The sequence below is a fragment of the Neolamprologus brichardi genome, chromosome 20, assembly GCF_056152115.1.
Source record: "Neolamprologus brichardi isolate AB-2024 chromosome 20, ASM5615211v1, whole genome shotgun sequence".
Classification (NCBI taxonomy): Eukaryota; Metazoa; Chordata; class Actinopteri; order Cichliformes; family Cichlidae; genus Neolamprologus; species Neolamprologus brichardi.
The window spans coordinates 11300347-11322868 of NC_142123.1; the positions used below are offsets into that span (position 1 = coordinate 11300347).

Genomic DNA, 22522 nt, shown 5'->3' on the forward strand with positions numbered 1-22522 from the left:
TGATGAAAGTGCAGCACATTACTTTGAGTTTTAAAGGCAAGCCTGACTAAAAAGTGTCCGCCTCCGCCCAAGGTTCAACAAAAGGTTGTAGAGAACTGAATCAGCAAAGATGTAAAGTCAATTTGAGCCAGTGTGGTGTTACATTGTGGTGCATTATACGATTATTATTATGCATTAGATTAAACACTGATTTAGATTTCTGCTGTGAATCTTTGTAGTGCTTACAGCATAATTAAGTGCTGCTGTGCTGATGCCTTATGTGTTACTTACTATCGTGTCTCGATGTTTTATATGCGATGCAAGCTGATAGAAATAAACAAAATGCTGGAACTTCCCCCACCTCCTGGGTACCAGCTCTTTGTTGTGATCCGTTTTCTTCAGGGGCAAATGTATTTGACCCTCAAGTTTCTTCACTCCTTTGCACTTTCCCACTGTTCCGCACCGATTCCTATGGTGGCCCTGAGAGGCCAAACGGACTGCAATTTAAGACACACAAAACACAACGGAAATAGGAAAAAAATGATTTCCAAAAGCACAAGGGAAGTGTTTCTGGAGTGAAACAATAACCCGACGGACCAGTTGCAGGAACCCAAAACAGGGTAGGTTTTTTTTTAAATTTTTTTATCATGATTCATATAATACTGATGATGGATTTTTAGGCTAATAGTTAGACTAACATACTTACCTCGCATCTTTTCTTTCCTAACAAAACCGAGTGATCCTCCACTTCTCCCAGCACAATTCTTAGCATATTTCAGTTCCTGCAACTGGTCCATCAGGTTATTGTCTCCCCAGAAACACTTCCCTTGTGCTTTTGGAAATCTGTTTTTTCCTATTTCTGCTTTAGTTTTTCCTATTTTTGTTTTCTTTATTCCTATTTCCGTTGTTGTTTTTCCTATTTCTGTTGTGTTTGTGTGCTTTTGCAGCATTTTTCTAACTGCTAAGTTGCAGTCCGTTCGGCCTCTCAGGGCCACCGTACATTCCAATTGTTTCCTCCAGGTATTTGCTGACATTTTAAAGTCTTGATATTGATGCTTTGATTATTATTCCTCATACTGAGACAATGGTTGTTATTCTCGTACTTCTTTAAAAAAATTGGCGGCTAAAAAACTAGCTGGAAATGCACAGAAGAAATTAGCGGTGGTGAACAGGCCAATCACAGTATGGCATTACGACGCGGCATTGATCCAATGTGTAGTTACATTTCTAGGGAGGTGCACTTCAGTTTATGCCATAGGTTACAGTGTAGGGTTTCAGAGGGGTTTGCTACATATGGCTTAAATTTCCAGCTGAAGCATATGTCCCCAGTAAGTCATAGATGATAGGGTTTAAATGTCAAATATTCCAGGGGTAAAGGCAACTGCCCTTCGACTACAGGGACCATGATCAGGAACAAGAGGCTGTTAAAGCCAAACGCTTTAAAGAACAGTGAGTTGTTCCCAATATTTATCATCAATGTCCAAACTGGTTGACTTGCTATGTTAGCACCAAATGACACGCACAGATGGTATTAAATATGGGAACCTAAACAAGACTCTGTATTAAATAACTGTGATAACACTGGAAGTAGTATTTGGACCTTTTATTTAAATGGTGAAATCTTGAAAACATTGTTAAAGTACCTAAAGCAAAAGTATTAAAACAATTTAAATGGTACATTTTAAGTCACTTTAATGCTAAACCAGTATGTACAGAAGACTCTTTCCAGTGTTGTAATATTTTAGAGGGAAATAGATTTATTTCAGGCAATGCCTTGGCTACCATATGCTCCTCTCTCTTTAAACAGATTCACAGAACAGCCGGTGTCTGGAAAACAGGAATTTGAGTCCACACAGTTGTGACCTGTCTTAGTTTCACCCAAGCTGACAAATCACATCCCTAAGACTCTTGAATATCCCTATGTTCCTCCTTATAAGTTCTAAGGTTCCTAATTTGTTTCTTTTGGCCCAGTAATTTAACAAATGCTGCAAATGAACTGTAACAAATTCTCCAGCTGTTCCAGTAAAACCATATTTATATGAAAAGCTGTGAACAGGCATTATTAATAAAACACAAGCTCTGCTATCTAAATGAGCAAGATTAATGCTTTAAGTTCTAATTTTTGGGTTTGTGCCAGGAAGCCTCCTTGATCAAAATACCAAGTTTCATCAGACCCTTTTGTTGTTAACCCAAGCCCCAATATAAATATTAATAAACATTATTAAATTAGATCAGCATTATTTTGCTATTGCTGAAAACCTACATGTGTCTAAAGGTCTTCAGCAATAGGTTTTTAACATCTTTGAATGTCTTCAGTTTCTTTTGTCTCAAATGAGTTTGAATCCAGCCACATTTTGTTATAGTTTATTCTAAATAAGCCCCTGCAATATTAATATATAAATATACATACTAAAGCCAGTATAATGATGAAAAGGTCAGGTGTTACTGAAGCAATACCATTAACTGTGTTATATCCATGTGTCCCAGCGAGCTGTGACAGTGACCCAGCATCCTGAATTATGCCTTTATTATGTACGCCTGTGCTTTCTCAGGACAACAAGCAACCTCACAGCTGCTAAAATGAACAAGCAGGTCAATATGGATTTGTGAAATCTACTCTTTCCATCTTCACATTGATTGGTGCAACGGGGCAGCTGTGCAGGAAGCCAATCACACAGGTGAACAAACACAAAGAAATAAACCACACAGGGCGTGCCGGCGTCATTCACTTTATTAGAATAGCAAAACTTCAGCTGATCAATGTCCTAAATTCAAAACGTTACCTCAGTGTGTAAAAACCAAACAGCGAATGGCCTTAAGGGCTGGAAGCAAATGGTCCAAAGGGGAGTCCCTCGCCACAGATTCCCGTGTTAAAAAGCCCAGCTTTACAGCAAAAAAGCATTTTTGATCTCTGTTGCTGATTTTCCCCTTTGCGACAGCTATACAGAGGGACTTTGTTTAAAAAATTATTATTATCATCTGTTAAGATTCTTTTAAGGCTTCATTTTCTTGCCTTACTTGCATTTATCATGAGTTACTTCTTGTTTATGAGACTTTCTGCATTCAGTTTTGTATTTAATAAAAGCATGCTTCACTGGGTTATGATAGGATGACTAACCCTGGCCATTAATTAATAACTCATTAATTTACCTTTGGAAACTTTTTCTTTTGCAGCGGCTAACTGTGTTTGCACTTTGAAGCGTGGCCATTTTTCGATATTTGCCTAAATCTGGTCGAGAGTATATTCCTGTACACTTCACAGTTCCATTCACATCATCAGTAAACACTAGTAACCCAGTTCTATTGGCATCCATATACATTCATACCATAATGTTACCTCCACCATGTTTGACAGATGATGTGGTGTCATTTTCCCATCATTCTGATACAAATTAATCTTGGTTTTAAATGTCCAGATATTTTTCTTCTAGAGCTGTGCAGACTTGTTTAGATGTTTTTTCTGGCAATGTTTCTGTTCTTAAATATAACCAGTGTTAAATATCAACACTTGGAATGAACTCCAAGTGTTGGTATTTTTTCAGCATATGTGCCAAATTTGTCATGGAATAATAAAGGATCAGGCCTCACCTGACCTTGAAACTGCTGAAACTGTTAGTCATTTGCTCAGTTACTTTTTATGTGTCAAACCCCTTTAATTAAAGCTGAAGGCCTGTACTTCAGACATATGCTTGATTTAAATTCCACAGTGATGGTGTAAACAGGCAAAACTATAAGAATTGTGTCTTTGTTTAAAGTATGGACCTCACTGCCTAAGTGACAGGTAGGTGTTGACACAACCCTGGCTCAAAGGGTAGGGCAACAATTTCAGAGATAAATAAATATGCATCAATTCAGGAGCGTTGTGTTGCTGTATGAACATGTGCCGTGTCAGTGAACAAAAAATAAAGCAGCTGATGTTAAATAGATCAAGTAACCTGGAGGAGAGAGAAAAAGACTGACTACCTCAGCACCTACAGTACAAGCAAGCAAACACACCAGCCCAGGTGTCAGCCATCACTCCCAGTGAGCCACTCATCATATCCCAACAACCAGGTACTGAAGGGTACTGGGGGCCGTCACATTTCTAACATGGGTGAATCTAGCCAGTAGTTGTTTGCTAGGTGTCAACTAAACTAATTTGTCTCAAGAAATAGCAAACATTTGCGGTGCTGGTGCCCTGTGCTTTACAGTGGAGCTAACAGACTGCTTCAGAAGTCCAAAGTCTGTGTTACAATTCTGAGGGAAATCTTTTGCATGTTAATTAGCATTAATAACCAGGTACCTGTGTCTGTGTGATGCTTAAGTATCAGCATTCCACCCGCTCACCTGAATGTGGCCACACCAAGCTCCAAAAAATGGACATGGATTCAAAATGTCCATGTCCATCTTTTATATCATACATATTATAGTCTGGGTTGTGTTTTTGTTAAAAACAAGCTAATTTTTACGAAACTAAATCCAAACTAATACATTTCAAAATCACGTGACGAAACGCATCACAGGTATAAAGTTGTGTAGTTATCTGCTCACACAAAAATGACCATGTAACTAAAGATGAATTAATATAGAAACATTCATAATAGCAGTATAAAGAACAGTTGCAGGCATATTAGCAGCAAAACAGAGAAGAAAGGCCGCTAAAAGGCCCTCTTTGTGTAGATTGTTGGAGTTCTGTTATTGATATAATCAGCATGACTAAATACTGAGTGGTTTAAATCATGATCCACATTTTCAAATTATGAAACTGATCATATATTTTGTATGCGACTTTAGCATTCAACTTAACTAATAAACAGGCTTATCAGCTAAACAAAGAAGAGAAGAAGCATAAAGCAGTATGCAGTGGAAATAATCAAGAACATCAAAACCATAATTAACTACAGCACTTCAGTTACTAAGTATATTATCACTTATATCACACGCACATCCTCTTGAATCTGTCACAGCTTTGAAATCTTTCATATTTTTCTTAAGCACAGCAAGTGCATATGTATTACTACTATGTTATTACTGCATCATCCATCCATCCATCCATCTTCATCCGCTTTATCCGGGGCCGGGTCGCGGGGGCAGCAGCCTAAGCAAAGAGGCCCAGACCTCCCTCTCCCCAGCCACCTCCTCCAGCTCATCCGGGGGAACACCAAGGCGTTCCCAGGCCAGCCGAGAGATATAATCTCTCCAGCGTGTCCTGGGTCTGCCCCGGGGCCTCCTCCCGGTGGGACATGCCTGGAACACCTCACCCAGGAGGCGCCCAGGGGGCATCCTTACCAGATGCCCAAACCACCTCAGCTGGCTCCTTTCGATGTGGAGAAGCAGCGGCTCTACTCTGAGCCCCTCCCGGATGGCCGAACTTCTCACCCTATCTCTAAGGGAGATGCCAGCCACCCTTCGGAGGAAGCTCATTTCCGCCGCTTGTATCCGCGATCTCGTCCTTTCGGTCACTACCCACAGCTCGTGGCCATAGGTGAGGGTAGGGACGTAGATCGACCGGTAAATTGAGAGCTTCTCTTTTACACTCAGCTCCCTCTTCACCACGACGGACCGGTGCAGCGTCTGCATTACTGCAGCTGCAGCCCCAATCCGTCTGTCGATCTCCGGCTCCCTTCTCCCATCACTCGCGAACAAGACCCCGAGATACTTGAACTCCTCCACTTGGGGCAGGACCTCATCCCCGACCCGGAGTGGGCACTCCACCCTTTTCCGGCTGAGAACCATGGCCTCAGATTTGGAGGTGCTGATCCTCATTCCCGCTGCTTCACACTCGGCTGCGAACCGCTCCAGTGCGAGCTGGAGGCCCTCACCCGATGAAGCCAACAGAACCACATCATCCGCAAAAATCAGAGATGAGATCCTGAGGCCACCAAAGCGAAAGCCCTCCGCCACTTGGCTGCGCCTAGAAATCCTGTCCATAAAAATTATGAACAGAACCGGTGACAAAGGGCAGCCCTGGCGGAGCCCATCACCCACCGGGAACGAGTCCGACTTATTGCCGGCAATGCGAACCAAGCTCTTGCAACGGTTGTATAGGGATCGAATGGCCCGTAGCAATGGGCCAGACACCCCATACTCCCGCAACACCTCCCACAGGACACCCCGAGGGACACGGTCGAATGCCTTCTCCAAGTCCACAAAACACATGTAGACTGGTTGGGCAAACTCCCATGCACCCTCAAGTATCCTCGAGAGGATGAAGAGCTGGTCCAGTGTTCCGCGACCAGGACGAAAACCGCATTGTTCCTCCTGCATCAGAGGTTCGACTAGCGGACGAACTCTCCTTTCCAGCACCCTGGCATAGACTTTCCCGGGGAGGCTGAGGAGTGTGATCCCCCTGTAGTTGGAACACACCCTCCGGTCCCCCTTCTTAAAGATGGGGACCACCACCCCGGTCTGCCAATCCACGGGTACTGCCCCTGATCTCCACGCAACATTGCAGAGGCGTGTCAGCCAGGACAGCCCTACAACGTCCAGAGCCTTCAGGAACTCGGGGCGGACCTCATCAACACCAGGGGCTCTGCCACCAAGGAGTTGTTTAACTGCCTCAGTGACCTCGCCCCCAGAAATTGGCGGGTCATTCCCCTCATCCCCAGACTCTGCTTCCTCCTTGGAAGACGCGTCAGTAGGATTAAGGAGGTCCTCGAAGTATTCCTTCCACCGCCTGACAATTTTCTCAGTCGACGTCAGCAGCGCTCCGCCAGCACTATACACAGTGCAGGTAGAGCACCGCTTTCCCCTCCTGAGACGCCTGACGGTTTGCCAGAACCTCTTCGAGGCAGTCCGAAAGTCTTTTTCCATGGCCTCTCCGAACTCCTCCCACACCCGAGTTTTTGCTTCAGCCACTGCCCGAGCCGCATTCTGCTTGGCCTGTCGATACCTGTCGGCTGCCTCCGGAGTCCCACAGGCTAACCAAGCCCGATAGGACTCCTTCTTCAGCCTGGTGGCTCCCTTCACCTCTGGTGTCCACCATTTGGTTCGGGGATTACCACCACGGCAGGCACCAACCACCTTGCAGCCGCAGCTCAATGCAGCAGCTTCGGCAATGGAGGCGCTGAACATGGTCCATTCGGACTCAATGTCCCCCGCCTCCCTCGGAATGCTGTTGAAGCTCTGCCGGAGGTGTGCGTTGAAGATCTCGCGGACTGGGGCCTCTGCTAGTCGTTCCCAGCACACCCTCACTACGCGTTTAGGTGCACCAGGTCTGTCCAGCGTCCTCCCCCGCCACCTGATCCAACTCACCACCAGGTGGTGATCAGTTGACAGCTCAGCCCCTCTCTTTACCCGAGTGTCCAGAACATATGGTCGCAGGTCTGGTGATACGATTACAAAATCGATCATCGACCTACGGCCTAGAGCGTCCTGGTGCCACGTGCACTTATGGACACTCTTATGTTCGAACAAGGTGTTCGTTATGGCCAAACTGTGATTAGCACAGAAGTCCAATAACAAAGCACCGCTCGGGTTCAGATCAGGGAGGCCGTTCCTCCCAATCACGCCCCTCCAGGTCTCGCTGTCGTTACCCACGTGAGCATTGAAGTCTCCCAGCAGGACAACAGAGTCTCCAGGTGGAGCACCTTCCAGCACCCCCCCCAGGGAATCTAAGAAGCTGGGTACTCCGAACTGCCACTCGGCGCATAAGCGCAGATGACAGTCAGGACCCGTTCCCCGACCCTAAGGCGCAGGGAACAAACCCTCTCGTCCACCGGGAAAAACCCCAACGTACCGGCAGCAAGCCGAGGGGATATTAGAATACCCACCCCAGCCAAGACTTACTGCATCATTCTTACTATTATTACTTCACACATTCCCAAATTCAGTACGGAAAAACCGTCTGTATCTCATTGGTAAAAATGAAAATAAATATGATGGGTAAAAATAAACTGGCAGAAACCCTGTCAGTTACAGTTATGGCTTATGGTTAATTACACTGGAACCCCTGCTGAGACGTCACTCAGACAGACGGAAACGTAGTTCTTAACTCTGAGAGCTGGATGAGCCTCACTGCACACAAGAGAAGAAAATACATTTCACTTCAGCAGTCGGCCCGGGCTTGTAACTCTTCCACCGGCCAAGTAAAGTAAGCAGCTGCAACTGGTTTCACTAGTGCAGAAAAGTTCAGATGGAAAATCCGCAAAGTATCCTTTTAATATAACAAATGCGTCGTCTTAGAATTGTGAGGTCCTGTCATTTTTCATCTTTTACGGCGCTGACGTGACAGGCATCGGCCCGGGCCAATACGTCATGATAAAAGCCATTGAATGAAAGGCTGATAGCACAGCAGCACACAAGGGGAACTTCTTCATCTGCTAATAAAGTGCACATTCACTGGTCATGGAATCTGGTGAGTGCGTGTGTGTGTATGGAAGGTGAGTTATGGTAATGGTCCTCGAATGGCAAGGGAGTCTTAAATGGTGCTCTTTCAGAAGATAAACTGGCATCTGCAGGAGTTTAACTCTCTCCCCCTCTCTCTCTCCTATGCACGCATACATCTATACAGACCTGCCTCTGTGTGTGCACGCTTGAGACTTGTGAGATATGATATTAGACAGTATATAATACTGCCATAAAGAGCTCTGAGGCAACGCACATGTTATAACACGGTCCTCTCAAGAAGCAGACCTGTCACATTTTCCCGGAATGCCAGTGTGCTAAATGTTAACCATAGTCCCCAGACAATGAGGCCCTCAAGGGCGTTTTCCACCTCCAAAACGGGGCATAAGGACACGGAGAAAAGTAAGTGTCAGAATGTGCTAAGCTGGGACCGCTCTGTTTCTCCCCGTGGGCTCATACTGGTCTTCTTTTGCTGTGTATAAACAAGCAACATCATCATCTACAGTTTGCGATTTATAGCCGGGGGACCGCAAAGTTTTTTCACACTTTGAGGAAGGAATTAGGACATCTTTTGCGCGTGAGAGAACGCGCGCGCACGCGAGGGAGGGAGAGAGAGAGCATTTGAAAACGTCGTAAGTGAAGGGAAGTCAGGGTGCAGCAGCAGCACGGTTTCTGCCATGGAGTGAAAGGAGGAAACCTCCTCTTCGGCGTCGCCTGCATGCAAATGCACCCGACCGGGGTAGAATAAGGCTGGTTCACCACGCTCAGGTGGAACCGCACCATTGACTTGGCGTGGAGCGGTGCTTATCCTCGAACTTAAAGCTGCAAGACACCGTCGCTCAAAATCTTCCAGATTGCATCCAAAGGCTCATACAGGTGACAAGTGTGCCCAACTTCACCGCACCGGCCGTGCTGACGCGCACAGTGCGTTTGTCCAGAGGCTGCTCGCTGCGTGAGACCCCGCCGCTCCTCTTCTGACATTTCGCAGCGCTGCCGTGTACATGCAGACTGTGCGTGTGTGGCAGCGTGACGCATTTGCGCCTTTAGATTTGATTTATTTATGTTTTAAGAGTCTGGAGTGTCGCGTTTTCGGACAAGTTTGGGTATCGATCGGGATGATCGTCATGTCATGGGATAACTTGCGCGTCTCTCTGTAGAGTGACACAGAGCTCGGCTCGGTGCTGAAGTTGGTTGGGAATAATAATAACAGTACGTAGCGCAGAGGACGAAAGAGGACGAAACGGCTGAATTTATTGCCAGCGTCGTCATCTCCGTGTAAGGAATCAAAACTGCGCGGGGGGGACTGCTGCTCTTTCCTCCTCTTCATCTGCACACTTCCAGCTTTTTCTTTTCTTTCCCCCCTCTTTTCTCTTGCAGAATCATCAAAGTGAATTCCAGCTCCCGAAAGCACAGCTGCGTAAACTTGGCCAGATCTGGTGACATTGTAGCCTGTGTGTGTCTGTGTGGGTTTGTGTGTGTGTGATGAGCAGCCTGGATGGATATGCGGTTCACCGAGGGAATTTGAAAAGCAAAGGGGGATTACTATCGGTCCCTCTTGTGTTATAACCTCAAAATGGATGCCCACGTCAGGCTTTGGAGATGCAACTGGATTAGCCACTCTTCCGCTGATCTGCTTGACATCTGAGCGGCACAAGTGTTCAAAGTTTGGATAATCTCAAAGGCTGACGGTGTAGAATGCAGTCTGGAGTGAAGACGCTCTCCGCAGGTGGAGGTGCGTCACTCTGCTGCCTACTGCTCCTCTGGCTCATCTACTCCCATCTGCTCAGAGAGGGTAAGGGCACTTACAGCTATTTATTACTTTGCCAACAGCAGCAAGGTCTCTGAGGGCTTTTTATTGGGATGCAGCTGCACATGGTGTGGTCAGATCCTGTCATTCTGGGGGGAAATTCCTATTACGCCCAATTAAACAGCCTCTGTGCTCATCAGAAGTCAAATTACGGTGACCTTGTTGAACCTCTTTGCAGCCTGATTTGGCATATCAGTAATAATATTCCCAGTCAGTGTATAATGATGTTATTTTGCACAGTTTCATTATGTCTGATAGCACTATTATGTACCTAGGAGCTTTAGACCACCATTTCCAAAACACTTTTTAAGAATCTGAAATGCATTAAGAATAGTTATAACCTTCAACCCAAACAACACTGATTTTTTTCCATTTTGATGCTGGACCAAAAATCAGGCTGTTTGCTGCCATGTGGGATAGTAATTTGGCGAATCTATAACTGAGCCTTAGGTGAAAAAACATCAGAAAGCCTTCAGCTATTGTTTTTCCACTTAGGTTAAAGCCTTTATATCCTTCCAAGCCATGTTTTCATCTTGAATAATGCATCCACTGGTGCAATTACACCTTCACCCTGACACAGAATAGAAAGCAAAAGGATGTTTCCCTGCACTTCATTGGCTGCTGTCCACGACACAACATTTCAGATTCCGCCGCTGTCAGAAACAGAGAACAGGCTTTAAGTACTGGAACTTGTTGGGAGATGCTGAACACTAAGTTTGCAGATTAGATCTTTTAATCAAGCATTGGCCGGCAGCATAATTACCACTGTGGAGGAGGGATAGTGCCTACATCAATGTCTTTGGCAGCTTGCCGGGAACAAAAGTAGACACTGATGTGAAAAATGAACTGCCTGCGCGTTGAAATGTGCTCCCTTTGCCTCTAATTTGCAGTGTTTTCTCCCCAAAAACGCTGCTGTCACCAGCCTCTAATTCCCACCCCTCTCAAGCCTGTGCATATTATCCAAGGAGCCACAGCTACCCTCCTGTTCCCCACAGCCATTTATTATTGACTCGTTTTCATCTGAAAGTGATCTCATTAGCACATGATTGTACAAATTACTCGATCAATCTCTTGTGAACTTTGTTGCCCTTCATATATTCCCAGGGTAAGTGAGATCTCCCGTGCATGGCCTGGTAGTTAAAACCTCTGGATATGATTTTTGGGGTAGACAGTCCCTCTGTTTGTTGCTGACTGTTTTTAGAATAAAATGTGTCACACACACACACACACACACACACATATATATATATGACACACACACATATATATATATTTTAAATGCAGACATGTAATCATCAAAACCAAGTCATTTGAAATTGGCTGCACTGACCAGTTACTGCACTCATAGAAGCAGCTCTGATTTTTTTAGCATTACAGTCTAAAAATATAACAAGATTCATTTTGCAGTATTTCTTTTAGCATTTATAGCTAAGCATCACTGTTAGAGTCAAAGCACTGTTCACTTTCCATGAAAAGCTCGGCCACTATGGCCCCTGAGGCCCTGAGAGCCACACTGTGTGCCGGTGAACTGGCGAGCAGGACTAACTTGAGGTTAGAGGCTGTGCTGCCTCCACCGTCTTCATAGCCCATCTGTCATGGCGACCAGGACAGGAAATCAAAGCCTAGCAGCTCTGTCCATGCACGCCATTGGGCCACCGTCGGTCACAATAAATGGCCTGTCGGCTGCTCTCAACGTTGCCAGTTTATTCAACAATAAATTTGGAATTGTCTGGGATTTTCGTACTTGGGCCACATTCCGGTTCAGTGGTGCAGCCAGGGAGCAGTGGTGACACATCTCTGCTTTGTCACCCACAAACCTCGGAGTTAGTATGAAAAGGGAGGGTGGAGTGCTGCATTTTTACCCACATTTATTCGCTGGAGGTGAAGGGATAGTTGGCCTTTGCTCTAACTCATCTGACAGAATTCTGTTGCCATGGCAGTAAATCATTAATTTGAAATAATTTGCTCAGATGAGACTTCTTAAATCTTTATTCATCTTTGATGCAACAGCAAAATCATTTCTGTGTTTCTCAGCTGCTCTTTCCATAGATTACTTATCATATCATGAGTAGTGTGGTATCTTTTCTTTGGATTTCCCATTAAGGATGTTTAAGCTGTCATAATTTCTCATTTTACCACAGATGATTATGTGAAACGGTTGTAGTAGCTAACCAATTTAGCAGCTCTCGCTTTCATTTTCATTCATCTTTTTGGCCTCTTTATATGCACTGTATGGGTTTTCAAGCATTTGAATCTTCCTGAGACTAGTCTGATTTCAAATAGCGGTGGGTGACTGCCTTCATCTATAAAGCTCTGATGACAGCACTCAACACTGCTCAGCAGACAAACTTAGCAGCAAGTTGGTGAAGAAAGCTGAACCTCTGTTTTTCTCAGTAGAAGATGGAACTCTAAAAAGGGTTGAAAGCAGAGCCCTTGAGTAAGGCAGTCCAGTCACCGGGGGTTCTGAATTCGGGGTAAACAGTTCCTGCAAGTGCTTAGCGGGCAGTTGGAATGTGCGCTTAAAACATACAGCCTTGTTTTTGTTTAACTACCTTTTAAAAAGACATCTCAGACTTCTGTGCTGCTATATCTCTATGGTGCAGCTAGCATAAGTTGCTAACCCCCGTTGCTAAACTTTTGCGAGTCTCCATGATCCGCCATTGCTGTAAAAAAAAAAAAATGGTGAAGAAAGATGACGCGACTCTTCCATTCAACAGCTCTGGTTGAGAGGAGACTCCAAATTCATTTTAACGTTTGCTAAATATTTCAATGAGCAATTGTTTGTTTAAAGAAAAAAAATCATAACATATGAGATATGCTGTTGCTCCCAAGTGGCTAAAAAGTCAATGATCGCTACTTTAAGTATCTGCTGGTTAACGGATCTAAACCTGTTGAACATTGAATGTGACTCTGAAAACAGAAACATATGATGTAAAGCAAAATATATTTAATACAAGAGAAGGTGGACAACCCAAATAAATGAAACCACAGGGTGACTTCCTGATCTTGGTGTTCTGTTTTGTACAGAAAGTGCTTCTCTATACAGCGCATGTGACGTGTCATGATTAACGTGTCATTTTGGTTTGTTTGAATAATCCAGTGAGTGCAACAATCTATCCTGTCACCCTGCTCTGCTGTCGACGCGGCTGACAGCACATTTATGAGCCACGTCTGTGGCCCGTGTCACTACATTTTGATGTGACTCACCGAGACTGTACAGAGAACAGGCTCATGCGGTTCAAGTATCGAAACCAGACCGATTTTACTCCTGATGAATTATTCTGTATCCTATCATGGTCATTTCCCCCCGATGTATATGAGAAAGCAAATCTTCATGGTGCACCAGAGAGATAAAATTCAAAATCTTTGGTTGGTATTCTCTTTTAACTCAGAGAGCAGGGCCTACCCATCCAAGCATTAAACTAATCAGAGTACTGGAGAATTACTGACTTTTTGAAGTGAAAAGAATGATTTCCATTCCAGTCTTCTTCAAGGCGGCATTAAGCATGCAAAGGGAGACCTACTTTGATTATGACCTTGGCTGTAAATTGTAAGCAAATCACTGAGACCTGCTTATATAGGCGGTGGGGCTTTAAAAGTATGAGCATCTTTATGGAACAAAATGAAAAGAATTTTTACAGCTAAATCAATTTGGCAGCTCACAAAGCTCATATTTCATAACTCCCCGAATATAAATTCTTTCTAGCCGTCAGCTTTGACCTCCCTTGTGGTTGACTGTAGCGCACTACTCGGTGTATTTCTGCATTGTTATTTTCTCTGCGGAAATCTCTGGGCTTGAAACTGCTCCATCATTGGCAGAGTGGTGTAAATGATTTGAGTTATGTTCCTTTGGACTTCTGTCCCTTTCTATTTTCTGCCTGATGCCGTGATCATATTTTCTAAGAGGGAATGTGCTTGAGTGTTAAAGCTCACACAATCTCGCATTACTGTACAGTACTTATGGGGTCGTAATAGTCCTCTGATGTTCACCATTTTCTCTGTGTTTGCAGTAAAGAAGGAGGGCATCATGGAACGCTATCTGGGGGGGAATTTGAAATGAGTCACCGTGGCTTTATACAGTCATCTATGCGCTACATTCAGCAGAGCTACTGTTTGCATTTGCAAGGCATATTGTACATTCGCTCTCCATGCCTCTAGCCTGTTTTCATCCACAGCAAATTGTTTGAGCGCACTCTATATTGTAATATTCTGCAGCTGTGCTGTGCGACAGCAAAAGAAATGCATTCAAAGCCATCTCAGTCATGTGAACCGTAACACAGGACAGCCCTGAAATACACTGTGAGTCCTAGCAGGGGATGGATGTAAGGGGAATGTTTTCTATTTTAAAGCTGCCCTTGGCAATGTCACACAAAGGTTGCAGACAAACTGTACAAAAAAATGAACTTGGGGATCTTGAAGTTTCTTCTAATATGATGTTAGCAGACTACACAGCATGCTTTTGCTTTCTAGTGAGAAAGGAGACAATCTAAAGCTACTAAGCCCAGCTTTCCCCAAGGGAGTGCCATCCTACGGCGGCTACGGGAAGTTTCAATTTGTCATTCCCTGTGGGTGGAGTAGTGTTCACACCTGACACGGGAATTAAATTTGAGCAAATAGAGCCCATTTCTGGTGTCTCAGTTGGCAGGGCGGCAGTGCCTTTCAGTGGTTGCTTGTGATTGCCTGAAAATCACACTTGATGCAGCTTAAAAAATTCTGTCATTCGAATGCGGAGCTCAGCATTCGAATATGAGCAGCTTCTCAAGAGAGAACAACAAGGAGCAGACTTACTGAGGGCTAGCACACTGCAGAGAAATGTTCTTTATCTAATAACATAATTCATCCCAGCCCAAATGCTCCAACATCTCCCTACCATCACACCCGATTCCTTTTGCACTGTTTTATTTGAAATTGCATAGTTACTGTTACAGGTCCTCTAACATCAGCAGGGAGTTGTTCACTTGTATAATTATCAATCGGACTAACATAGAGTATTCAAATAGCATGTGAAATTAAGTGGTGGTAAGCCAATTAATATAAAGCACATGTTATGCTCCACTGCTCTGCTGCCCTGCTTGTTTAACAGCAGAAGATCACGGCGATGTCAGGAAGCATATAGCACGGGGTCAGTCAAACATCTGCCTCTCTCACCTGGTGTCCTATTACATGCTACCTACTGCGCTGCACGCGTCAAGTGCTGTTAAGGTAATGAGATGGACTTGGCTGCGGCTGCCTTGACTACCATATGCACAGTCAAATAAGCTGGCTGTTTGATGTCATCCTGAGTTGTTAATAGAAGCCAGAGCTGTGAGATCAGAATGGACATGAGGAGAAGATCAAGTAAAAGTTCGGGCTGCAGTGGCGAATAAATCCAGATTAACTCACTGAAATTACCTTTATATTTGTGGGATTGAGTTTATTAGCTTCCTTTGAGGTCGTGAAGCAGAGTAACAGTGTTTTAGAGTGATCTCTTACTTAGGTTAGCTGAGTCTATATGTGCCACAAGTGGTGGTGAAATAATTAGCATCTATTAGAAAGCCAATTTCAAGCAATATCCCTCATGAACCCACTCAATTGCTTTTGCACTCATGTCCAAGTCAAGGCAAGTTACTCTTGTGACTACGTTTTCTTTTCAGCTTGATGACTGCCACTAGTTTGATTGCATGCATGTTTGTGAAGGTTTATCATGTGCATACCAAACCATAAGCAAGTCAGTCAGAAAATGTCAGCAAGGAGTTAGAGCAAGAACTTTAAACTATAGTTCTTATAAACTATAGAAATTCTTGTGTGTGAACAAGAAAGTCATTTGACCCCACAAGACAATAACTTATGTACTCAAAAACCAAAACCAAAGGAAAATCCCGCACTGGGCTTCACTGACTCACATTAGTAAATCAGAAAAATTAGAAAATTACTCGAGGTGTTCTCATTACAGATTTTTGGGATACCAGTAAAAATTAATGGTGTAGCATAAAGTTATATTCTAAGTACTCCAAGACTTACAGTGGGAGTCCATTGTCAGGCTCAGACTACAGTCATGCACACTCTCACCCTTTGCAGTCCTGTGAAAAACTAAGTGCAATCTTGCTGCTTCCAAAGGAAGTAACAGGGTAAAAATGCAAATGCAAATTAACAAGATACTCAAATGCAGCTGATCAACAGCAAGTGTGAGCGCCTCTATAAAAACAGAGTTTTTTGTAAATTTTCTGGTCAGTAGCAGGTGTGTGTTAAAGATGAAGTCCCAACAAATTCACCAAAAAGCCTTAAAATTGGCGTGAATGAACAAATGCCCGCAATTCTCAATGACCCGAAGCAACGCTGTGAAGAAGAGTGGCCCAAAATTCATTCACAGTGATGTGAGAGACTGAGAAAGTCACATGGAAAATCATCACTGTAAGTTATTACTGCCAAAGGTGTTTCTACATACTTTGAATGGGCTGTGCTTCCCTTTTCACATGACTGCACATTGTGTCTTTCTGTTACAGTAGTCACTATCTCAGCTTTGTCAGTTATAGTCAAAATCTTGTGACTGAGAAACATGATAGTTTGCATGTTCCTCTCTTTCATGGCGTTTGGGATGTAATCGGTAAGGAGACGTGTTCCAGAAAAAGAACTTTAAAAATCACTGACACACAAAGTGGTTTGTCTGATGCTGGCACTTGTGTTTTCAATTTCTCAGCTCCATCCAACTTCAACAATTCTTCGTATTTTTCTTTGCTATGTCTAAAATTGTAAAGCCGGTGTAGAGCACTGCGCTCATTTGGGTCATCCTCACAGAGGTGGTGGAGTCATGGTGGAAGAATCAAAACATTTCTACCATGCTAGTCTTCCTGTCATGAGTCATCTCAGGTGCAGCGTCGGTTTTCATCCATTATGACACAGCATGCAAGATAAAAAGACCAGTGGTACCCATTTTGTACCATTCCTGGCCTGAAGCTGCACTCTACGTCTTCCAGTTTGGGCCATGATCTCCCTGATATTTTGTAGTCTGAAGCAGTTGTTGGGCAGAAAAGAATCAGATAAACAAGAGTATAAAGCCTAGTACAGGGAAGGGTGTTCATTTCTGCAAATAAAGACAACGCAAACTGTCTTTTCCCAGTGCTTATGTAACTTTGTAAGTTATCAGACAAAATTTTCAAGGTCCTCTGTGGTTAAATCATTCAGGAAACTGGCCATAGTTAATGTCACACAAAGAATTTTAACTTCCCTTTATTGTGCAGTTGTGTTTTTTTCAGCACCATTGATGGCTCCTGTGAACCTCGATCACAGCAGAGAGGTTCTAAATAAGAGAAAATGTGTGAACATGATGTGTTTTGTGCCTCTTAATATTAAATACACTTTTTTGAGGGTGGTGTTCTGTCTCCGAGAGACCCTCTTTGTGTCCTTGTCACTGCAGTTTTTGCTATTTTGGGGGGCTTTGGAAAGAACAGCCATTAATTGTTTCCTTCCTTGTTTCCTGTTTCCTTCTTCCCAAATGCTGGGCAAGCATCACTGAGCAAGATGCAGATCCCAAAGATTTCACCTTGACACCACCACTAATGTGTATTTATTTGTGTGTGTGTTTGTGTGTGGCTTAATGAGAGGATTTGCAGAGAGCTTTGTCCTCAGAAAAAAAAAAAAAGTGGAAAGCACTTTATAAAAGCAGTCCATTTAAAAAGTTGATTTAATCCATAATCAAAACAATCATTAGTGTGTCCCTAAACACAAGGCAACAACAAGGAAAGCCTAAATGTGCTGTGTGAGATAGCTGGCTGATGCTGAATGGGGGTTTTAGCCACTTTTAATTACATTTAAAAAATTGATAAAAGCAGCCACTACTAATCAGTTATGACAGATTACCTGCATCATTAACATTTATAATTTTTCCTGCAATGTTTCCAGTCTCCCACAGAAGATCTGCTGGATTCATATCAGATTCTATACATGCTAATATGATTGTCATGCTCTCTAAACGAGCGTTTTGTTGCCAGCCCCATTTTCATTCTTGAGAATGCCACTTCTGTCACCAAAGGAGCGCACAATGGAATGAAGATAATCACCCACACTTATTATTGTATCTGAGTGCGGTGATTAGAGCCAGATTAGAAAAGTGGTCGGAGTCAGTTCCGCATGTTTAGGCCAAACCAGCACAGAGGAGCTTTGCGCTATAGCTTTGGTCCCTATAGGGAATAATTCCAAACACAATACGTATTGTCATGAATAATTAACTGCACCACTCTACAAGATGTGGAATTTTTTATAAATATAGTGCAAAACTGCATTTTGGAAAGTCGCGTTGTGCAATAAAACATTGTGAAACCTCGCTTCCATGTGTTTCAGAGCACCAGTAATTACAATCTATAAAGGAAGATTGTTTTAATATGGAAATGGAATCCTAGTCATAGTTCATTCAGTGCAGCCTCTCATATAATTTTATGGCAAATTCCCTGAGGAGAAACAGAGCTTTTCTCACAAGCTCCCAATGTGGTTTCACTTGTACAGGAGCAGCGCGGCGCTGTCTCCTGCGGCTGCCCGTTAAATCTGATAAAGCTTTTTTTCTTTTTTTTTTAAAAAATCAGTTAAGACTGACTTCTGATGTATCTGCACAGTCTTAATTAAAGACACAAACAAGGAAAAAAAAGATAAGCTAGAAAGGACTGAAAGTTTTTATTGGTTAGTACAACTGTCTAACTAAGAAACAGCAAACTGCTGCAATCAGCTGCGATGTTGACAGGGATGATGATAATTGGCGGCTTTGTATATTCACTGTCCGTCGCTGAGGTTGTGCCAGTGTGGTGTTTCTAGAGCCCAACGGCTCTTAGTCCAGCAGTGATGCACACTGAATCAGACTAACAATGTGAAAGCAAGTGTGGACTCCTGGCAGCCTGTTTCAGGCAGAGTTATTAAGATATTTGTGTGCCTGTACTTTGGTGATCTGCAGTGTGTCTGATCAAAGAGCTGATATGTAGAGCACAGACTCACATCTTTGCTCTAAGCTGTGTGCGTTTGGTCCCCTGTGTGTGTCTGTGCTGCCAGTTAGCACTAGCATAGTGTTATGATTCACTGATAAGGTGATCAAGCTGCCAGTCGGTGCTTAAAGCCAGTGTCTACTGCTACTTGTTGTCATTTCTGACAGGATCCAGGGCCTGTTCAGCGACCATTCCCATCCTTCAGTCGGCGCTCTCCTCGCTGTCACGGCCATATGTGCATTTCATCATGTGAAACAGAGACGAGGCAAAGTGTCCTCACACCGCTGAGTGACAGAAACCCTCTGTCACATGAATTAACTCCTGTACGTATGATGGAGCGCTGGCCATGGCTAAGGGCGCTTTACAAAGCAGCTACCCCCACCCACACACTACACAACTCACCACTTCAACTCCCCCAGCGCCTTACTGTTGTCTTCCTTCAGGCTTATTACATGAAGCCCATTCATCTGTTCAGTGTTGAGCACTGATATCTGATGGCACCTCTGTCCTCCAAGCAACAACCAAGTATACAGGATCTCGCCTCAGCAGAAAAATGAGAGAGGAGGGTGGGCTGAGTGATGGTGGTGCGCGGTGGAGGGTGGCCAGCAAGGTTGATGTTATGAAATTAGATTTTCATAGCAGATCTCTGTAGAGCTGGTTTTGTTTTATGGCTCCCAACTCTTCTGGAGGTAATTTTATGGAAAAAGTAAACCAGTTTTATCAGCTTAAATAGCAAAGTGTGGCTGTCAGTGGAAACTGCAGCCCATTCGCTGATCTATTAACTGAGAGGCTGAGATACCCTGTAAGCCTGTTTTTGATGTCAAGTAGCACTGCTGGAAGTGAAAAGTTTAACAATTTAATAACTTCCAGCAAACGAGTAGGGCAGAACAAGTCGGATAATATGATTAGCTAACTCTGGTGTAGAAATATAAAGTTTGACCTGCACGGCAGTAGAGAAAACATTACCTTCAACTGAGGAGTCCCTCCTCTGTGGACCAAGTATGTGGACCTAACCAAGTATTTTGTTGCTTAAACACAAACAAACTGCAACTAGAAAATATAAAATGAAAGAAGGTTTAATGCCAGAAAGCTCTGAAGGAAAAGCAGTCAACCTGGCAAGTTAATTTTTGCCCGTGAGTCTATCTATCGCCTACCTAACTATCGTTGCTATGGACAGGAAGTATCTCAACTTGGTGAATTATGCTAAAAGAAATGCCGCAGGGTCACCTTAAATCTTCACAGACATCTTGCTCTGATACTTGAATGTCTCAGCACTGCTCAGGTAATTTTATGAGTCATTTGTGTTCATCAACAACCCTTTCAACCTTTGCCATTATTGCGCTCATTTCATGCTACATAGCAGTTAGCGTCTCACTTAATGAGCCTTTGAGTGTGACGGGAAGCGACTAGAAGCAGCAGCATAAAGGAGCTATGGTTGGTGAATGCCAAGGATTGACCTTACAGGCACTGCAGTACACACTCTTCTCTAATCTGCCTTTTCTCTTAGTTGTTTTGAAGAATGGAGAACCTCCCCTTCATACACCCCCCTTGCCCCTCCCATGTAGTTCATCTGCAACTAAAGCATGCTTGCAAAATGTAGATTTCTCCAGTTTGTGTAATTAATTTAAAGATAACACTGTGGCAAACTTGGAAAAGCTGCTTATGCACGTGTCCCTGACCAGGGAGTTATCCATCAATTTGTAATGCCCGGAGAACTCTGAAGTAATTCTCTGTGCTTGGACAGAACTATAAGAATAGCACACACACACACACACACACAGATTTCTGAGCAAGGTAATCATCACTTTAAGACATTCTGTCCATTTGCTGTCTCAGTAGAGCTTGGCTTGGCTTGAAGATTGGTCTGTCTGGTGTAGGAGCAGTGCCCAGCAGCCTCTATTCCGTCAACCAAGTAACATTTCATTTCTGTCAGTGGTCCAACTCATTTGGATAATCAAATAAAAAAGAGCAAAAAAAAAAAAAAACATGGCTTCAAACAGGGTGTGAGAGTGTTAACCTCACATTGTACGTTCGGGCATGGCTGTGAGTTCTCTGTTTAATTATTGTGACTGCCTGTAAAGTGGTTATTTTCAGGTACACGCGAGGATAAGCTATCTACAAATGGCCAGTGTTGTCAATTTCACGGCAAGAACAGTCTTGATGTTTCATTATTTAATGGGTTGACTGCTATGAAATTTGCAGAGAACATTCATGCTCACCGTCAGAAGAAGTCTTTAGATTTTGCCCATTACGTGAAAAAAATCAATAAGTTGTTTCATGGTGCTCTCATATCTCGGAGCCTCTGACTCGTGTGTTTGTTATTTTGCAGTTATGGCTAGCCAAGTGGAAGATGCTCTTTTAACTCATTTTTTTCCCCCTGCATGATCCCTGTAAGGCACTTTCATCAAGAGAACTCTGTCATGCTGTATTAAAACTGAAAAGCATTCTAGCCGGCTGCTTTTAAAGCACTAAAAACTTCCCTGACATTTTTAATGAGAATATTAAACTCTTTAGTGGAACACAAAGCCAAAAGGTAAAAAAAAATGTCTCTTTGCAAACAACAGCCAGCTTGTCGTTTTCACCTTTGAACACCAGTTGCTCCTTTGCAATAAGTTCATTACTGACTCATTATGCTAATGTGATGTACTTTATCCTCACTGCTGTGTTTGGCAGGCCAGTTGGCGGTGGGAACCTGTGAGATAGTGATGCTCAACAGAGACAGCAGTGTTCCCAGGCGGACCATCGCCAGGCAGACAGCCCGCTGCGCCTGCAGGAGAGGCCAGATCGCCGGCACCACCAGGGCGAGGCCGGCCTGCGTAGATGGTGAGTTCAGTGACTTCTCTAGCCCAATGGAGAATAAATATTAGAGAACGTAGCTGGAGTGATTCAGTACAGCGGGACAAGAAGTCACTTTGGCAAGCCACTGAATCGGCTGGTGTGCTATAAACATAGAAACAATCTAATTAAAAAGTGTAATTGATGAAAAAAAGTTCAAAGTAATTTCAATATTTCTGTAACACAATGGATTTTTCCCCTATGTTTGAAGAAAAACTATTTGTATGCATGGCACCTGTATTTCACCTATAACAACTATATTGCAGTCAGCATGTCAAAACCTTTTAATATTTCCCTATACAAAGCCTGTTGTATGCAACTCCACCTTTACCACAATAATTCGAACAGCTGTAGTTCAATTAAACTATTAAAGTAGAAATATTCTCTGAGCATTTAGGTGTTTTTTTTTTTACATTTTAAGATTTTTTTAGGGAAGTGTTTTTCATCAAGAGTTAAGGATCGAGTCTCCTGGCACACTTGTGTGCTACATATGATCACTAGCGGCTGGTTAGCTTGGCTCAGACCACCAGCAGAGTCTCCAGAATGTACAAGGAATGATCTCTTGTAAAATATGATTATGAAATTTCTATACCACTGTTAATAATGAACCTCAGAGATGCCTGCAGGCAGG

The 22522-nt window shown here is 43.5% G+C and overlaps 1 protein-coding gene across 2 annotated transcripts in view; it reads left to right on the forward strand.

The window, feature by feature from the left end:
• The first annotated feature begins 8925 nt into the window (after positions 1 to 8925).
• Positions 8926 to 22522, forward strand: part of tafa5l (TAFA chemokine like family member 5, like) — a 42728-nt gene continuing 29131 nt past the window's right edge. The window contains exons 1-3 of one of the 2 annotated variants that reach the window (XM_035905475.2): positions 8926 to 9579; positions 9682 to 10096; positions 21730 to 21879. In XM_035905475.2, the coding sequence (XP_035761368.2) occupies positions 10000 to 10096; positions 21730 to 21879 (247 nt within the window). In that variant the 5' untranslated portion in view covers positions 8926 to 9579; positions 9682 to 9999. The remainder of the gene's footprint in view (positions 9580 to 9681; positions 10097 to 21729; positions 21880 to 22522) is intronic. The other variant, XM_006785300.2, reaches the window with a different exon arrangement.